At 48.7% G+C, this 16283-nt stretch overlaps 1 protein-coding gene across 2 annotated transcripts in view; it reads left to right on the top strand.

Annotated features, from left to right (window-relative positions):
• Nucleotides 1–1358: 1358 nt before the first annotated feature.
• The window catches only part of rtn4r (reticulon 4 receptor), a 48853-nt gene continuing 33928 nt past the window's right edge, over nucleotides 1359–16283 (top strand). For both annotated transcript variants that reach the window (XR_012926606.1, XM_076025723.1), the window contains exon 1: nucleotides 1359–2163. Coding sequence is in view for 1 of the 2 variants with exons in the window: in XM_076025723.1 (XP_075881838.1) it covers nucleotides 2142–2163 (22 nt within the window). In the remaining variant the exon portion in view is untranslated. The remainder of the gene's footprint in view (nucleotides 2164–16283) is intronic.

Raw genomic sequence — 16283 nt, 5'->3', positions numbered from 1 at the left:
CGCGTCAGAAAAAAAGAAGAAGAAAAAAAAAAAAAAAAAAATCAAGCATTTACATCCGGCATGAGTAAACAGCAAATGCAAGCTTTATTTCCTATGAGTGTTTGGATTCCCTGAAAAGGGAATGTAATGAATAAACAGGGACAGGAGTCGATGCTGTGCGTTCACTTATTGGAGGTAAACATTTTTTTTTCTCCCCCTGTCTCTTAAGGTGAACAGGAAGTAGAGCGTCGTTCACTGACGAGGCCTCCATCTCTGTTTCTTTTCCCTTTTCTTTTTTAAAATAGCTTTGCAGCCGGTAGGGGGCGTGTGGTACCTAAAGATAATGTCTGCTGCTGTGAATTCTATCCCCCCTGGGCGCCGGCAACCCGAGCATCGCTGCAGGACCTTGTGTGTGTGTGTGTGTGTGTGTGTGTGTGTGTGTGTGTGTGTGTGTGCGCGAGCTTCTCTCTGGTATAATTACTTTATATTGCAACTGCTATTATACAGTGCATGCAAATAGATATTTGATAAGCTGTGCATCCCCCTGGTTTGGGGTGTGTGTCGAGACAATTAAGGGACAATTTAAGGGGAAGGCGAGCAAAAGTACTCAGTTTAAAACCATTGCACATAGGTCGTAAAGGAAATTGTTCTTTTCTGGATCTTCTCCTTTATCGCTTGAGCAGCCACAACATCCGACAGCCGGACTTCACCCTGCTGGAGATTTATTATTGTTGTTTGTTTTAGAATGATTTATTTCTTCGGTTTTTGTTCTTTTGTTTTTTTTGTTTTTTTTTTAGATTACTCATGGACGTTGCCGGCGCGTCACGCCACCTTACTGGCCGCCGCCAACCCACCCACCCACCCACCCATCCAGCCAACTAGCCAACCAACCAACAGAAAGCACCAGCAGCATCGCCGCCTGCGCATAAATCATTCATTAGCGCGCAAGGCTTTGCGCTGCAGGGGAGTGTCTGCGTGAATAACTCATATATTCTTTAGGTCTCTCTCTCTCTCTCTCTCTCTCTCTCTCTCTCTCTCTCTCTCTCTCTCCTCGGTTGAAGTGAGCGTCATTAGGCTACTGTTTTCCTGCAGTGCATCCCCCCCCCCCCCCCCCCCCCCCACACACACACACACACTTCCCCATCTCTCCCTGTGCGCGCGCGCGGAAGAAGTGAAATAAAACACCTCGCTCGCCTTATAAATCTACTGGTGAGAAATTTCCGCTCTGCTATTAAACATAAACTGCACCCTGACATACCATCCCCCCCCCCCCACACACACACACACCTCCTCTTTCACGCCGCCCCGCCCTCCTCCGTTTTACCTCCCCGTGGCGAGGAGGCGCGCAGACGCTCGCCAGTGCAGCCGACATCCGCGCGCATCCACCGCACTTTTCTGTCTGTCTCTCTCTCTCCCTCGCTCTCTCTCGCTCCCCCCCACCTCCTCCCCTTCCCTCCGCGCACTTGGGAAATAACAAAACATCAAGCGGGGGCCAAGTGTTTCTCCGAGACCGGACCGGATATATGAGCTGCGATTTGCAGGAAAGCAGAAAAACAACAACAACAACAACAACAACAACAACAACAACAACAACAACAACAACAAAACCAAACATGGATCCGACGGCGATGTTCTGCCCGTGTCGTTGATTCTCCAGCTGCGCCGCGCACTTCGCGCTCTTTCTCGCTGTCTGCGCGCCCTACATTCGGCGGAGAGGTGCGCGCCAGTGTGTCTCGACTGCGCTCCTGTCCCACTCTCGGATGCCTTGCTGCTGACTAGTTCGCTCGTTTTCCTCCCGTTTCGAAACCCTCCCGTCCAGATGACTGAGCTCGGGTGCAGGTGGAGACGTGGCTCCCCGATCGGGAAGACCTACGGCTAAAGTTTGAAAGGGTTGCGGCGGTGCCTCGGGCTGCCCGTCTCCTCTCCTCTCCTCTCCTCTCCTCTCCTCTCCTCTCCCCCTGCCTCCAACACCTCCTCCAGCCGCCGCGCACCGGATTTTGCAACCGCTCGTAAATTGCAATCAGCTGCGGATATCCACATCTGCCCGTCCGCGCACGCTGGGATCCGTCCGACTTGGATTTTTCGCCGCCTTCTGATTTTTTTTTTTGTTGTCCGCCCTCCAAGATAATAAAGCGTCTGGATTTCACTCCCTCATCTAAATCATGAAGACGGTTACTATTGATGGTGAGTAGCTATACCCTCTTGTAAAGTTTCCCCCACCCATTGCGAAATAAAGCAGAGATGAGAGGAGGTCGCCTGTGGGTTACTGCGCAATGGTAAAAACCAGCGGGGCAGTGTCTGTGCTCTGCGGAGAACAGACACATCCACAGATAAATCAGGTGCCCTAATTGGACTTCACTCAGCTCTGCTCTGCTCTCCCATTGTGTGTCTTTCCTTAAACTGCTCTGTGCCGGGCTATGCGCAAAAAGAGAAAAAAAAATAATAATACGGATATTCAGAATAATAAATCAAAGATATGCGCAGCAACGAAGTCATCCCGGCTCTGTTACGCGCGCAAAACACGCCGCCCTCGCGTCAATATCAGTTATTGCGGCTGTAAACGACCTTGACTCAGTGGCTCTTTAATCGAGCCATAATTCAGAGCAGATTTCCAGAGTGAACGGCGCGCGTCTTTATCTCTTTGTATGCTTGTGTGCGTGTCGGTGCGCCAGCAAGCGCCCATGCAAGACGGGGAGGGGGGGAGAGAGAGGGGGGGAGAGAGGGAGGGAGTGGGGGGGTGGGGGGTGTTCAGCGTGGCAGTCAATATGTTCTGCGTGACAACGCAACTTAACCCGGCCACATCCGATCAGCCTGGTCTGCTGGAGCTCCCCGTTGGAGTCCACAGATGGTCCGCTTGGCCGCTCCAGTAGCTTCTGGGCCTCGTGATGCGATGCCGTGCCTTTGGCAGCGCCCCACTGTGGAGGCACCCAGAGACCCGGAGGGCAGGAACTGGCCCCCAGTAGGAGCCACCGTGCACTTTTGACTGGCTGGGCAAGATTTGACATCTCCTGAATGGCTGCAATCTTCCTCCGCTGTGTGTTTGTCTGTGTGTGTCTGTGTGCGTGCGTGTGTGTGTGTGTGTGTGTGGGGGGGGGGAGCACACACCTGGCATGGTGGTTTGTTCTTGCACGCGTGCGGCACTCGATTTGTGTGTGTAAATATGTCTGATGCCTTGCAGAAGAAGAGTGACACTGACACAAGCCGTCTGTGCGTGCGTGCGTGCGTGTGCGTGTGCGTGTGATAAGGTGCAACACATGAAATCAGTGTGCGTGCATGCTTCATCAAGAGATGGTGGGAGAAAACACACACACACACACACACACACACACACACACACACACACACACACACACACACACATCTGCACCTTGCCCCACCCCTTGCCTGGCACTCTCGCACATGCACGCACTCTTACGCAACGCAGCTCCCTTCATCCTCACGTTGTTCATTACTTGGCTAAAACTGCAGGATTATGGGAAGAAAGCCGCAGATTATGACGGGCCTACGGAGCAGCTCCTGCCTCTCACACGCCGGCGAGAATCAAAGGGACCCTTTCTCCCCGCCCGCGCTCCCCCTTTGAATGTCACAGGGTGATGCAAATTCAAGCGCACACCCCTGGCTTTGGCTCCGTGTCCCGCTGACGCTTCGGGCAGGTTTTCATCATTCAAGCCCCTATTGTGATTTATAACCGGGCTCCTGGCGCAGACACGCACTCACACACAGGCAGACACAATACACACACGTGCACGCGCACGCGCGCGCACGCACTCCTCTGCTGCAGCTCTAACTGGTGCTCATCTCTCAGACTCTTTATTAGGCAGGGAAAATACGGCCCGTTGTGTTCTGTGCTGAAGGTGTCGGGGAGAGGCGGGGCTTCAATTTGCACTCTTTCTCACCCAGGCAGGCGCACGATCAAATGGCTCTGTGGGAAAGCTGCCGTTTTGGGGGGTTAGGGGGAGGGGCTGGTGGGCGCTGCTGCTCCCCTGCCTCTTGCCAAGCAAAGTCAATAAAGCCCAAATGAATGGATAAAACCATTATAGTGGAACTGAGAGCTTTTCTCTTTGAAATCGCCGCACAATGAGGGCGTTTTCTTCAATTTGTTAAATTTGTTGTTTGTTTTTTTTTATTCTTTATGTGTTTGCAGTGGTTTTCTTGCCAAAAGAATGTCCTGATGAGAGTGTGTGCGTGTGTTGGATGGGAGGGGGCTTGGCCATGAAGCGCAAGCGTCTGAGGAGGGAAGATAATGGCTAGAACACACAACGCATGAAGCCCTAAAGATAGAGATGCCATTTTAAAAAGAAAGAAGAAGAAGAGAGACAATAGATAATTTGCAGAACTGCATTAGGTCGGATCAAACACTGTGCCATAAAACTGCAGATGAGACACGCCGTCTTCCGCTCCCTTAAAAGAGAATGTGGAATTGATCCATCTATGCATTTGTGTGGGTTTTCACATGAGGGCTGGGAGTGGTGGATGTCTGTGTTTGTGTGTGTGTGTGTGTGTGTGTGCGTGCACAGCATTGTATGAGTGTACAGGGAGGTCTGAGAGAGGGAGGGAGAAGCATCGAGAGCAAAGGGAAACGGCGGCAGCAAGGCATGAATAAAAAAAGAAAAAAGAAAGAAAAGATTCTGAGTGCAGTTCAGTTTCTGCTCAAAGTGTTTCCCATCGTCGTGTCGAGTCCGGTGGAGCAACTGCAAGTTGCTCATTCTTCCCCTAATTGGCCGAGGTCGGCCACCGAACCAATGGATGAATAACTCTTTTTTTCCCCGAAGGCGTCGGGAAGCGGACTTTTATTCCCCCACCGGACAAAATGACCGCAATTTATCTGCACTTGGTTCGGTTTTTGATCAGCACAAGTGGCTTATTGATCACTCTGTCAACGGCTGATATTTCTGGATTTCATTCCTGGTTGTTTTTTTTCTTTCTTTTTTTTTTTTTTTCCCGCCCCCACTCCGATTTTGTTCCACTGTACTTTCAAGAGCCCCCACCCAGTCTCCCAGGTCTCATTTAGTCTCTCCCTTTTTTTCCCCGCCCTCCTATTCTTTGTTCTTTCACAAGTGAGGTTGCTGCTTTGAGCAAAGGCTTCTCGGCGGTGAAGACTAATAAGCCTCATTACCTGCACAGCACAGAGCTGCGCCTTCAGACGAAGCCATATTAAGTTGGGCTCACGTTTGCCGCGCTCTGGGTTGGCAACAGATTCGAATAAAGTTTTGAAGGATCTGGGGTGAATGGGAGGGTCAAGGGCCTACGGACGCGCCATCAAAATCACAGCAAAACCCACCAGTGTGTGTGTGTGTGTGTGTGTTGGGGTGGGGTGGGGGGGTGGAACTCGTTCTGGTTTCAGCCCCCTTCTGCTGCAAGACACACTGGAACCGTCTTTGCGGGAGGCGTAAGGGAGATGCCGAGGTTTTTTTTTTGTGTTGGGGTATTTTTTTTTAACACCTGCTGTTTAATTCCTGAAGGATGTAAATGCCAGTATGCTGCGCCGTGCAGCCTTTTGTGGTATTCATGCCTGAGCTCCAGTGACAGACTGCAGCGGGCGATCTGAGAGCGGATACCGCGATGCTCGCTGCATCCTGATGAGCGTGCCGCTTCGGGGGCTTCTTTTTAATTGGCCGTGCCCTTTAAGTAGCGCCGGCGTTTGTTTGTACAGTATGGGTGCACGCGCACGGTAAAGAGCACGCCCAGATTAGCACTGATAGACAAACTCGCCCCTGCGCGCGCACACATCAAGCCTCAGATATCCTTGGAACAATCCGCTGTAGGTTACCCTCAGCCTCCTTCGCCTGCTAATCAGCAGGACAGAGGGAGCTAAGTGGATAAGCGAGCAAAATGGTGTTTGTTTATTTGCAGGGAAGCTGAAGGGCCCAAAAAAAATAAAATAAATAATAATACAAAAAAAACAAAAACACTTTAGGCTGCTGAAATGAAACAAAATATTCCCCCAGATTAAAAGTCTTTAATCCTCTCCGTGGGTTATTATTCTACTGTCAGAACATTTGGTGGGACGAGAAGCAAAAAAAGAGGGAAAAAGAAACAAAGGGAAAAAAAAACAAAACGGGAGTGAATTTTTTTTTTGTGAACCCCATCCCATCCCTGCACTCCTCTCCAAAAGTGACGAAAATAGACGCTGACAATAAGTGTTGGCTGTTGTCATGAAAAGGGAGCAGCCCCCACTAAAACGGCGTTACGCAACCGTGTGTTGGCGAGGCAGGTGGAGTCCTCGCGGGGGGATTTGAATATGTCTTTTCTTTTTTGCGAAAATAAACAAAGCCAAAAAAAACCCCCAAAAAACTAAGACCCACCTCGACGCTGCTTTATAAAGCTTTAAAGGTGCCGACATAGGACAAAGCAGATCAAAACCTCCACCTCACTAAAAAAAAAAAAGTCAAACCTCAAAGGAACCTTAAGTTGGATTTAGTAGCATCTCATAGCTCAGTTTAATTTTTGATTTAATTAAAACATAGGCATATTAAACATCTTTAGAAAGCCAAGACACTCGCCTGTTCTTTTGTGAAGATTTCAGTGGGATTGCTCTGTCGGGGTATATGAAAATAGATTGAAAACTGTTTGTAGGCACGCATCCCCACCGGCACGCTCAACTCGGGCAGGTTTGTCGTCTGAGCTCCTTGTAATTAAAAACACTTCGAGACCCAGAAAAAAACAGATGCATCAGAGTCAAAATCACTTCTCTCAAAGAAGCCGTGCTGCCATTCGGAACAAATTTGAGCAAAAACATCCAAAATGTATTCCATAACCCAGTTGGTTGGCATAGTACGGGATCGGTAGCCAAACCACGTCACAATGGGTCCATCTTCTAGGACACTAGGGGGCATCGTCAAATATCGCATTTATAGACGAACGAGTCAGAGAACATGTCAAATTTTCATGTTTTCGCCAGAGCTGGAGAGAAAACGCTAACAGCGAGCCACCCAGAAGTCCGAACCCCCCGGGGGAGCAGATGTGCGATCTGACCGATGCCTTTTCGCGCTTCCAACACCTGCGGCGCTCGTCATGTGCGAACAGCGCCGGACATTTTGTCAAACGCGTCGACTCGGCCACTCTAGCGCAGGCTGGTCGGCTGTTCAGTTTGAAACCTTCTTCTTCCCTCCGCGGTCCCCCTCCGTCCCCAAGAATAGATCCGAAAGCGTACCGCCGAGCGGGGCCGGGGCTGGGCGGGGCGAACGTGGCCGTTGCTGATTATACCACAACGGGGAGGCTGACTGATGGCCTAGTAAATTGTTAATTAGGGAGCAGCAGAAGCCGCTCTTAAATTAGACGCATGAATGGAGCCGTTGTCAGCCTCATAAGTCGGCACCGCTCCTCCCGGTGGCGGCCGCGCCGCCCAGATAGACAAAGTGGCCGGCTGATCCAAGGCGTTAGCACATTGATCACAAATGTAAAGAAGGTTAACAGGTAAAACAAAAAAGTTGAGAGTAGCTGCGTTTCCTTTACCCCTAAAATTGCGCAAAGCCTAAATGTCGCAATAAAAAACTGGTAATGGAAATGTCTAAACTTGGGAAAAACCTCTCAAATGGCACTCAAAGGTTTTTGCGGTCTCATGAGGCGGTGTTCCAGGCGTATCGATATATAGAGGTGTGTCGCAAAAGTGTCATGGAAACACTTTTTTTTCCCCCGCATTTCTACGTGACCGGACGTGACGTCCGGGGTCACGTGACCAGTTCCCTCCGAGTGAAAATACACTAGCTTTCTTACCCATTTCAGAGACGTTTTTCGTCGATTGTAAAAAGCGCAAGGAACCGCCTTCTAAATGCAACATGCATAATGTATTTGCAGCAAATGTTGCAGCCCTCACTTCCCGCAGACCTTCAGCGGCGACGCTAGCACAAAGGCGGCTCTGTCGATACACGGCTGGTAAACATTTTGATGCAATTAGATGCGTTTTTCTCCGACATGTGACCTGATCCGAAATTCTGCTCCCCGTCAATAAAAAAAAAAAAAGGCATCTTCGCCTCTGGAAAGCAGGACCTTCACGGGCCTCAGTGCAGCGGGAGGTTAGACGGCTCCGCTGCACTGATAGCTGAATAATCCCGCTTGTTTTTTTGTTTTTTTGGAAGCCGTGCAGATTTTCCGCTCCTGCCGGGTCGTTCTGATCAATCCTTCTCAAGCCTGCCTCGACGCGATAAGCTGGGCTCAGATTGAAGCCGGTGCGCTGGGTTTGATGGGGAGCCTCACATCACGGCTGGCTCCAAGGTGAGCCATCTTTGCAGACTGTAAACTTTGCTGGAGTTGATTCTTCTCCTTATTTATCTCCGTTCAAGCTCTGAAAAGGACCTTCTCGGCAAGATTTATGTGAATAGCAGCATATGTTGATTTTTTTTTTTTTTCCCTGTGTTGCACGCTGAGGACAAAACCCTTCGTTCTTCGGCTTCTGCATATTTTAGAGCTCTTTCAAAGAGTCAGAGCCGCGTGGGGGTGAGAGAAGAGAAGAGAAGAGAGACACCTTGAGATGACTGATTAAGGAGGATTCTAATGATGGAGAGGGCAGCTTGTTCAGACACACCGGCTAGACAAATCTATTATGTGCCTCCTTTATAAACTTTCAAAACCTTTTTCCGATAGACGGTATCTGAAAATGAAAAAAAAAAAGAGACTATCGAAGCTATCGTTTATCATAACTCTTTATCTAATTGGCTCTTTTATTTTACTGCTTCACTTTTTTTTATTTCTTCTTTCAGGTGATCATCTTTTCTTTGAGGTGCAGCCACTTCAAGCTGTGCTTTGACTTGGTTGAGGTTTAGAATCTGTACATTTTATGATGTGTTGGAAGTTATCAAAGAGGAGAATTCTTTAGGTGCTGCTTTTGTAGTGTCAGACCACAGAGAGACTGCCCCGGGCTGGAAAACTTGGTAAACAGACGTCCCGAAACTTCAGAATTGTTTTTCCGTCTGGTGACCAAAACATGACAGCATCCTGCCGAGACGGTTGCCTGCAAGAGAGAAAGGAATACGTTTCACTGAGTTTGTGTTTTCGTTTCCTTTTAAATTCAACACAAATGTAATGAAGCATTCTTTTTAAGCTGCTCTTCATTTGACTTCATTCGTTTTATTTTCGAGTGATGGTTTGAGCAGCTGCTGACTGACACTTCCCCGCCGTCCTTGGTGGCAGAAAAGTGAGTGTTAGCTGGCTGTGTGCGAGAAGCAGAAGGGCTGATGTCAAGTGCAGCGTCACCATGGAGGTTTCACTTAGTGATGTCGATGAGTGTTACAAGTGTTTCTTTTCATTAACTATTTTGTTGGCCTGTGACTCTGGGTGTTCTCTCTCTGGATCGACTTTCATTTATTTATTTTTTATTTATTCTCCGGGTTCTCCGGCTTCCTCCCACACTCCAAAAACATGCATGTGAGGTCAATTGAAGACTCTAAATTGTCCGTAGGTGTGCATGTGAGTGTGAATGGTTGTTTGTCTCTATGTGGCCCTGCGATGAACTGGCGACTTGTCCAGGGTGTCACCCTGCCTTCGCCCTAAGACAGCTGGGAGAGGCTCCAGCAGAGCCCCGTGACCCTGAGCTCGGGACTAAGCGGGTATGGAAAACGAATGAACAATTTCATTTTTGTTCCGTCAAGATGTGAATTTATAAACCCTGAAGAACATCTCAGCAACCAACCTCTGCAGGTTCGAAACTGCATCTGCCATCTAATTTCAAGTCGAGTTGCCAACAACTAAATATATATATATACATATATATGTATATATATATATATATATATATATATATATATATATATATACATATATATATATGTATATATATATATATATATTATATATTATATATGTTCATTTGCATATATATATATATATATATATATATATATATATATATATATATATATATACATATATATATATATATATATATATATATATATGTTTTTTTTTCATTTATAAATGCCCTTAACAAAAGTTCACAGGAAGCCTCATGGCAGAGACGCCGGCTTCCTCCACAACAAACGAGTGTTGCCAAGTTGGACAGCGTCATTCGGAGGCAGCAGCAGGATGTGGGATCACCGCTGAAGCTCTGACACTGTGTAAAGAGAGCCAACGGTAAACAGCGAGGCTGCTCGAAGATGAAAAAAACTTGTTGGATTACACGATTCCGCATTTCCGGACACCGCCGGCAGATTCTAAAAGCCGACTCAAAGCCGACCGTTACCGGTAAATTCTCTTTGTTCCGATGACGCGTGAATTGAAGTTTGTGGGAAACGGAGCCCAAAGACAAGCGGGACTGTGTTTCACTCAAGTTGTTCAGGATTTCGACATTTAAAAGCAAAACGTACTGTTGGGGGAAACTCGGAACTCCTTGACAGGAGGCCCGAGGTTACAAACAGACGTTCTGTCAAAGTGAAATTGTTTCAGTTGCAGGACAAGCGGCCCCGAGCGCCCGAGCACTCTGACACTCTGCCACGTCCCTGCTGAAGGAGGAGGGCGAGATTTAAAAAACCTCTTGTAAGACCCGCTGATGAATTGTGCCGTCTCGTTGTAGTCACAGCGCAATGCACTTAGCGCAGCTCTGCGAGCTTAGCAAGGTTGCTGTACGCAGCTCAAGTGTGTATGGCCGGCAGGCCCCTCGCAGGAAATAGGTCGTCTCTCCTCCGTCGGATTAAGGCAAACGGTTCTCTCGGGCGTGAAAAGCTCATTTGCTCGACGCTCGACATATGTAACGCATACCTGATCATTGAGGAATTACGCTTTTTTTTTTCTTCTTTCTTGACATATATGAGTCTTTTTTTTTTTTTTTTTTTTCTCATTTTGCACTATTCATTGTCCTCGATGGCAGGCGGGAGGGAGGGAGGAAGGAAGGGAGGGAGGAAGCAAAGGAAGCGATTTGCAGGGAATTTATAATCCCGGCCGCTGCTGCGGGAGCAAAGTGAGACTTTGTGAGACTTTGCTCCCCCGAGAGAGCAGGACGAGAGCAATCAACGAGGATCCCGCACGTCTGGCGCGGCCGAAGCGGCCCCTCACCTCGCGCCGCTGTTCATTTGCAGACAGCCCCCCCACCACCACCACCACCACTTCCCCCCCTTTGTTGAGCGAAACCAGGCTACATTGCATTGTCGAAGCGAAAGGAAGGTAAACACTCGGAATCCAAAGCTGGGAAAAGCGTCGGCGCTCGTTTGATTTCACCCTCAGTCGTCTCTGGGGCCCCGAAATAGGTCATTCTTATTAAAATGTAAATCTGACACACGCTCGGGCTGCCTCGCCTCTTTTCCTCGCTCTGCATTGTGCAAGCAGCACCTTTTTTTCCTTGTCATTATTCTTTCCACCTTTTGCGTTCTGCTTGGACTTGGCGCCGAGCGCCCGCCCCGCCCCCGTCTTGCTCTAATTCCATCGCGTTTCTTTTCTGTTGTTGCCTTGGCTCGGCCCTGACGCTGGTGTCTCCCCGCCTTGCTTGGCTCTCAGGTGTAAATGCTGATTATCTTGTGTAGATATCAGGCCACGGCAAATTAAATGTGACCGCAGCGAGCCAACCAGGACGTCCATTATAATGATATCAGTAATCTGCCGGGCTCACAGGGAGGCAGCGGGTGGGTGGGAAGATGGAGGGAGGCCGACGATGATGATGATGATGATGATGAGGAGGATGATGATGATGATTAAGTTGGAGGGCAGGGTCGGTTTCCGGTTCCCGGCTGAGCGTGTGTTCGATGCTTCATTGCGGATTTTCCACCCCGGACGAGGTCGGCGCTGACTGACTGCGTTTTATCCGAAGGGTTTAAGTCCCACAGAGCACATGGTCATCTAAGGCGAGAGCATCAAGGGATGAGGTCACGGAGCGTCATGTCCAGTCGCTGGGAAACACAACACTCTCTATTCTGTTTTTTGTTTTTTTGTCCTTTTTTTTTTTCCTGCCTCAGATTACTCATTCATCCTGACGCTTTTCGAATTGACTTTGTTGATTGTGCCGCTGCTTAGCACCCAAATGCGGACAACGTCAGCTGCAGTCCCGAGTGACGTCGGTGTTTTTGCTATTAGGGCCCTTTTCTAAAAAAAAAATAAATAAAAAATAAAAAAAAAAGAGAGAGAGAGAAAAAGAATGAAGCGAAACACCTTGTCACTGCTTCCTTCCAGAGGATTCCAGCTCTGCCAAAAATGTTTGTTTCGGGCGGATGTTTTTTTTCTGTCTGTGTGGGCTGATGCGGTTGACGCGCAGATAATATTGTGCGTTCTGAGCAATAAGCATCCCTCTCTGCCGTGTTTATGCTCCCTAAGTGCTGGTCTAACATCTTAATCCCTGCATTATCCCTGGTTAAGTATCAGCTTCAGTAGCGTTTGATGGCGTGTTCAGTCTCGGCTACCAGTTATCACGATTAATCCCCCCCACCCACCGACCCACCCACCCCCTTTTTTTTCCTATTTTATTGCAACTATTACCGCTGCTTACACAACCGCCCCCTTCCTCCATGCATTTTTATCTTTCCCGATCATTCAAAGATAATAAATTCTGAATGAAAAATTCACTTTCAAGGCGTGTGCCCCGACACGTGGGCGGCGGAAGCGTTTTTTTTGACACGACAACATATCAGAGCGCGCAGGAGACCTTTACGACTTGAAAAGAGAATGGCGACGGAACTCCGCTGACATTTAGGGAGGAGGAGCGCGGAGGAAATTGATTTGATGAGGGGGAAAGATTGCGCGAGGCGCGCGCGGCAGGCGCGTCGGGCTTGGCTCGGTTCTCCAAAAGCTCCAAATCAGAAACTGCGCTTGTTTCCACACGCCTGTCCGTGTTCCCAGCAAAGCCTATCATCAGAGCAATTATTCCGGCGAGGGAGATAAGCACTGCCAAGCCCGCATCTCTGAGCTGTAAACAAATTACGCTGAGGGGACTCGGCGGTGGCTGCGCGAGGAGGGAAATAATCTGAAACCAATTCTGACGGTCCCACCGAGCCGTCGCCGGGGTCCGCAGCCAGCAGCGCGTCCTCCCGGGACAGAGCGGCGGTGGCGGGAGGAGGTTTTTTTCTTGCTGCCTTTTTTTCGGCGGGGAAGAGTCGACGGCGTCTGTTGGATCCAGTTTTGGACACAACGGCGTGTTTTAGGAAATGGTTGACACCCCGGGCCCCGCCACCGTTGATGCAGCGCCCCCCAGGCGGCCAGGTGGAGCGCCTCAAGAGAACGTGAGACCTCGGTTTGCGGCAGCACTTCGTAAGAAACTACAAAAGCAACCCTCGGGTCTCTGGATGCTGCAGCGCGGGCGTCATTCTCACCATTACAAGTTGCTGATTATGAATCTGGGCGACGCGGTGAAGCAATGCTTAGCACTGTTTCCTCTCAGCAACATGGTTGTGGGTTTCGATCAACATCTCTCATATTCACAAATCTGCTAAACTTTCCAGTTTGGTAGTTTGCAGTAGTTTACAGATCTCACAACTCATTGGTTTGTCTCAGCAGATTATCAAGAATGTACTCCATCGTCTCTAATGTGAACTTACGGGCTCCAGTGAAGATGTTAGATGAAGAGGGAGGAGCTGACGCAAGGCTAGTTCTATTCCAAACCAGCGGGGGGCGCTGTGTCGCTGGCAGGGTGCCATTCTCCCCTTTTACAAGTCAATAAATCCTAAAAATATTTATTCATTTTAGGAAAAAAAAACACGCAGTGCAGGTTTAAATGTAATTTAATTCAGCCTGATCCTAATATGAGAGGAATTTGATTTTATTGACATGAATTAGTAATGCAGCCCCCCCCCCCCCGCCCTGCCCCGCCCTGCCCCACGACAGGGAGGGCCGTGTTTCGATCCAACGCACGTTTGAGCACCTTTTGTCCCGCTGAAGTTTTTCCGGCGGTTTTCAATAAATCTTTCAGCGCTTTTGCTGCAGGTAATTGACAGGTTATGTTTTCTCCCCCTCCATCGCTCCCCTGGAAGGCATTAGCATATTGAGTTCCGTGCCTGTCTGCGAGGCGATTCCCACCATGCCTTTAAAAGGCATCGCATGAATAGGCAGCACATTATACGGAAGAGAAATATGAGACAGGAGAGAAGGGGGAACGGAGGAGGGGGGGGGGGGGAGAGAGGGAGAGAGAGAGGGAGAGAGCACTCCACCCCGACTTTCTCTCGACTCGAACACACTTCAGTGAGATGAGCTTGACATCCTCGCACACACGCACACACACACACACACACACACACACACACACTCCACCCCCTGCTGCCTGCTGACTCATACACAGTTTGGGAGGTGAACTGGATTCGCAGCAGAGGTGGGATGTTACATTTCCATCTACCTTAGTTAACTGCAGGCAAACAGTCCGGCGGAAAAAAAAACATCTTCTGCCCTCCCTGCCTCCAAGTTAGAACTCACAGACGGACTGGTTTATTCTCCCCTTCTTGTCGACTGTTTCTTTCTTGACCGCATCTTACGAGTGACACTGCGATTTAGAAATCACCTCCTGCGATTCATCTCTTAGGATGCAAAATAAAAATGTTTCCTTTTTCTTTTTTTGGACTTTTTTGAAGCAGTTTTCAGCTCATCAGCCTGGCTCAGTGACTGATTACACACAATTTTGTCTCGACTGAAATCAACAGCAGAAAGAATATGGAAGCACCTTTTACATAGGCTGTCATATCCTATATGTACTTTTAAGTCCTGCGACAAGACAAGATATATATATAAAAAATTCCAAACATAAAATATTAAACGCCAACAGGAAGTACACACACCAGACTATTCGCAATATCAAGGTGAAAGGAAGTGGAAAGTGAAGAAAGTGCCCTTAACGTCCCCATTTGTTATTCAGCGGCCAGCAGTTTGTGCCTCCATCATCCAGAGGAGAGCGCCAAACATATCATGTGGAGCAACTGTCCAATTAAAAATGCCTGGTAAAAACAAATTGATACGCACATTCGGGAATTCCAGAAGGTCTCTTTGCGGTGTCACGCGATTTTCCCATCAGCGCGCTTTTGATCTGCCTGATCATCTCGCTGGCTTTAGCGCCCTGCATTAGAGACCATAAACAGCCATTAGCTTCCTCCGGTGTAAGAGGCCCTCGAAACCTGGCGGCCGCGTCCCACCCGGGGGGGAGGCGTTAGTCAGCAAATGGAGGCGCAGCGGACCGGAAACGATCTGACCGGAACGAAAGGAGACACGCTTTGAGGAAGTTAGCTTCAGTGGGTTCTTCCCTCCAAAGTTGGTGGATCTGCTGTGCAGTCTGTGCTGAGTCACTGCACTGTAAACATACCAAGACAGTTCTTATCCCCCCCACCCCCCCTGTTATGTAATACATTACGTAAAGAAAAAAAAAAACAAAAGAAAAAAAACAAAAACACATTGCTGGTACGATGCTCTCATTGGATCTTTTTCTTCTTTCCTTCTTGATATTTGTGGATGTTTTCACACAACTGAATTTCACTTTTTGCTCACTGCATACTGGATACTGCAACATCAGTACTGCAGGAAATGGAAGCCATCCAGAATCAGACTCTCACAACTTTATAGTCCTTTAAAATTCTTCTAATAAAGCAGAAAAAGTTGGGAGTGACTAAATAAAACACGTACGGTTGACATTTTAGACATAAAACCTTGGGGTGTGGGTGATAAGGAGCGGGGAAACAAGGCCATTGAAAAATAACTGAATTGAAAACTAGTCTTGTGTTGGTGTGATGGGGCTACGACCTTGCGAGAAAAAAAAAAAGTTTACTAGAAATAGTCCCTGCCGATGCAGCTGACGATGGACTTTTTGAAGGCCTTCTTCAGCTTCACTCTGCAGCCCGATGGCAGCAGAGTGGAGGGGGGCAATGAGCAGGATCGTGATAGATCTGGATTGCTTCCTCGGTTATTGCCTGGGAATTTAGGTCCCAGTGTGGGAGTTGCTTGTGTCCAACAGTCTTGCCTGCCTGATTGATGGATTTGTGCCGGTTTGTTGTTTTGTTTCGCTGAGAGTTTTCCATACCAACACACTCGAGCTGCGTTCGAGGACACTCGCAGTTAGTGATTCGCAGAGCGTGAACACTTTTTGCAATCTGCCAACTCCCTCGCTTTCTTCTTCTGGAAATGAAGTCAGACAGTCTCCTGAAAAGTGAGCTGATGGCCTGTTAGTGCTCCTGGCCGGCTCCACTTCAGGGATAGTTCATGCTGATTGGCGGGGAGGGCTGCAATTGTGGAGCGGTCATTTGTTAACAGAGGGCAGACGATGAATCACAGCTGATGGGTGAATGAGAGCTCCGACGATGAGCCGATCGCTGGCAGGTGAGGGGGGGGGGGGTAGCGCTGCTGATACAAGTGCTTGGACACAAACACAAAACAGGCGCGCAAGGATGAAATCAAAGGGGACACACAAAGGCGGGGGA

This window comes from Nelusetta ayraudi, unplaced genomic scaffold (assembly GCF_046127955.1).
Source record: "Nelusetta ayraudi isolate G7.1 ecotype Tasmania unplaced genomic scaffold, CSIRO-AGI_Nayr_v1 ptg000018l, whole genome shotgun sequence".
NCBI lineage: Eukaryota > Metazoa > Chordata > Actinopteri > Tetraodontiformes > Monacanthidae > Nelusetta > Nelusetta ayraudi.
The sequence above is the reverse complement of the archived record's forward strand: the minus strand, read 5'-3'. Positions and strand labels throughout refer to the sequence as shown.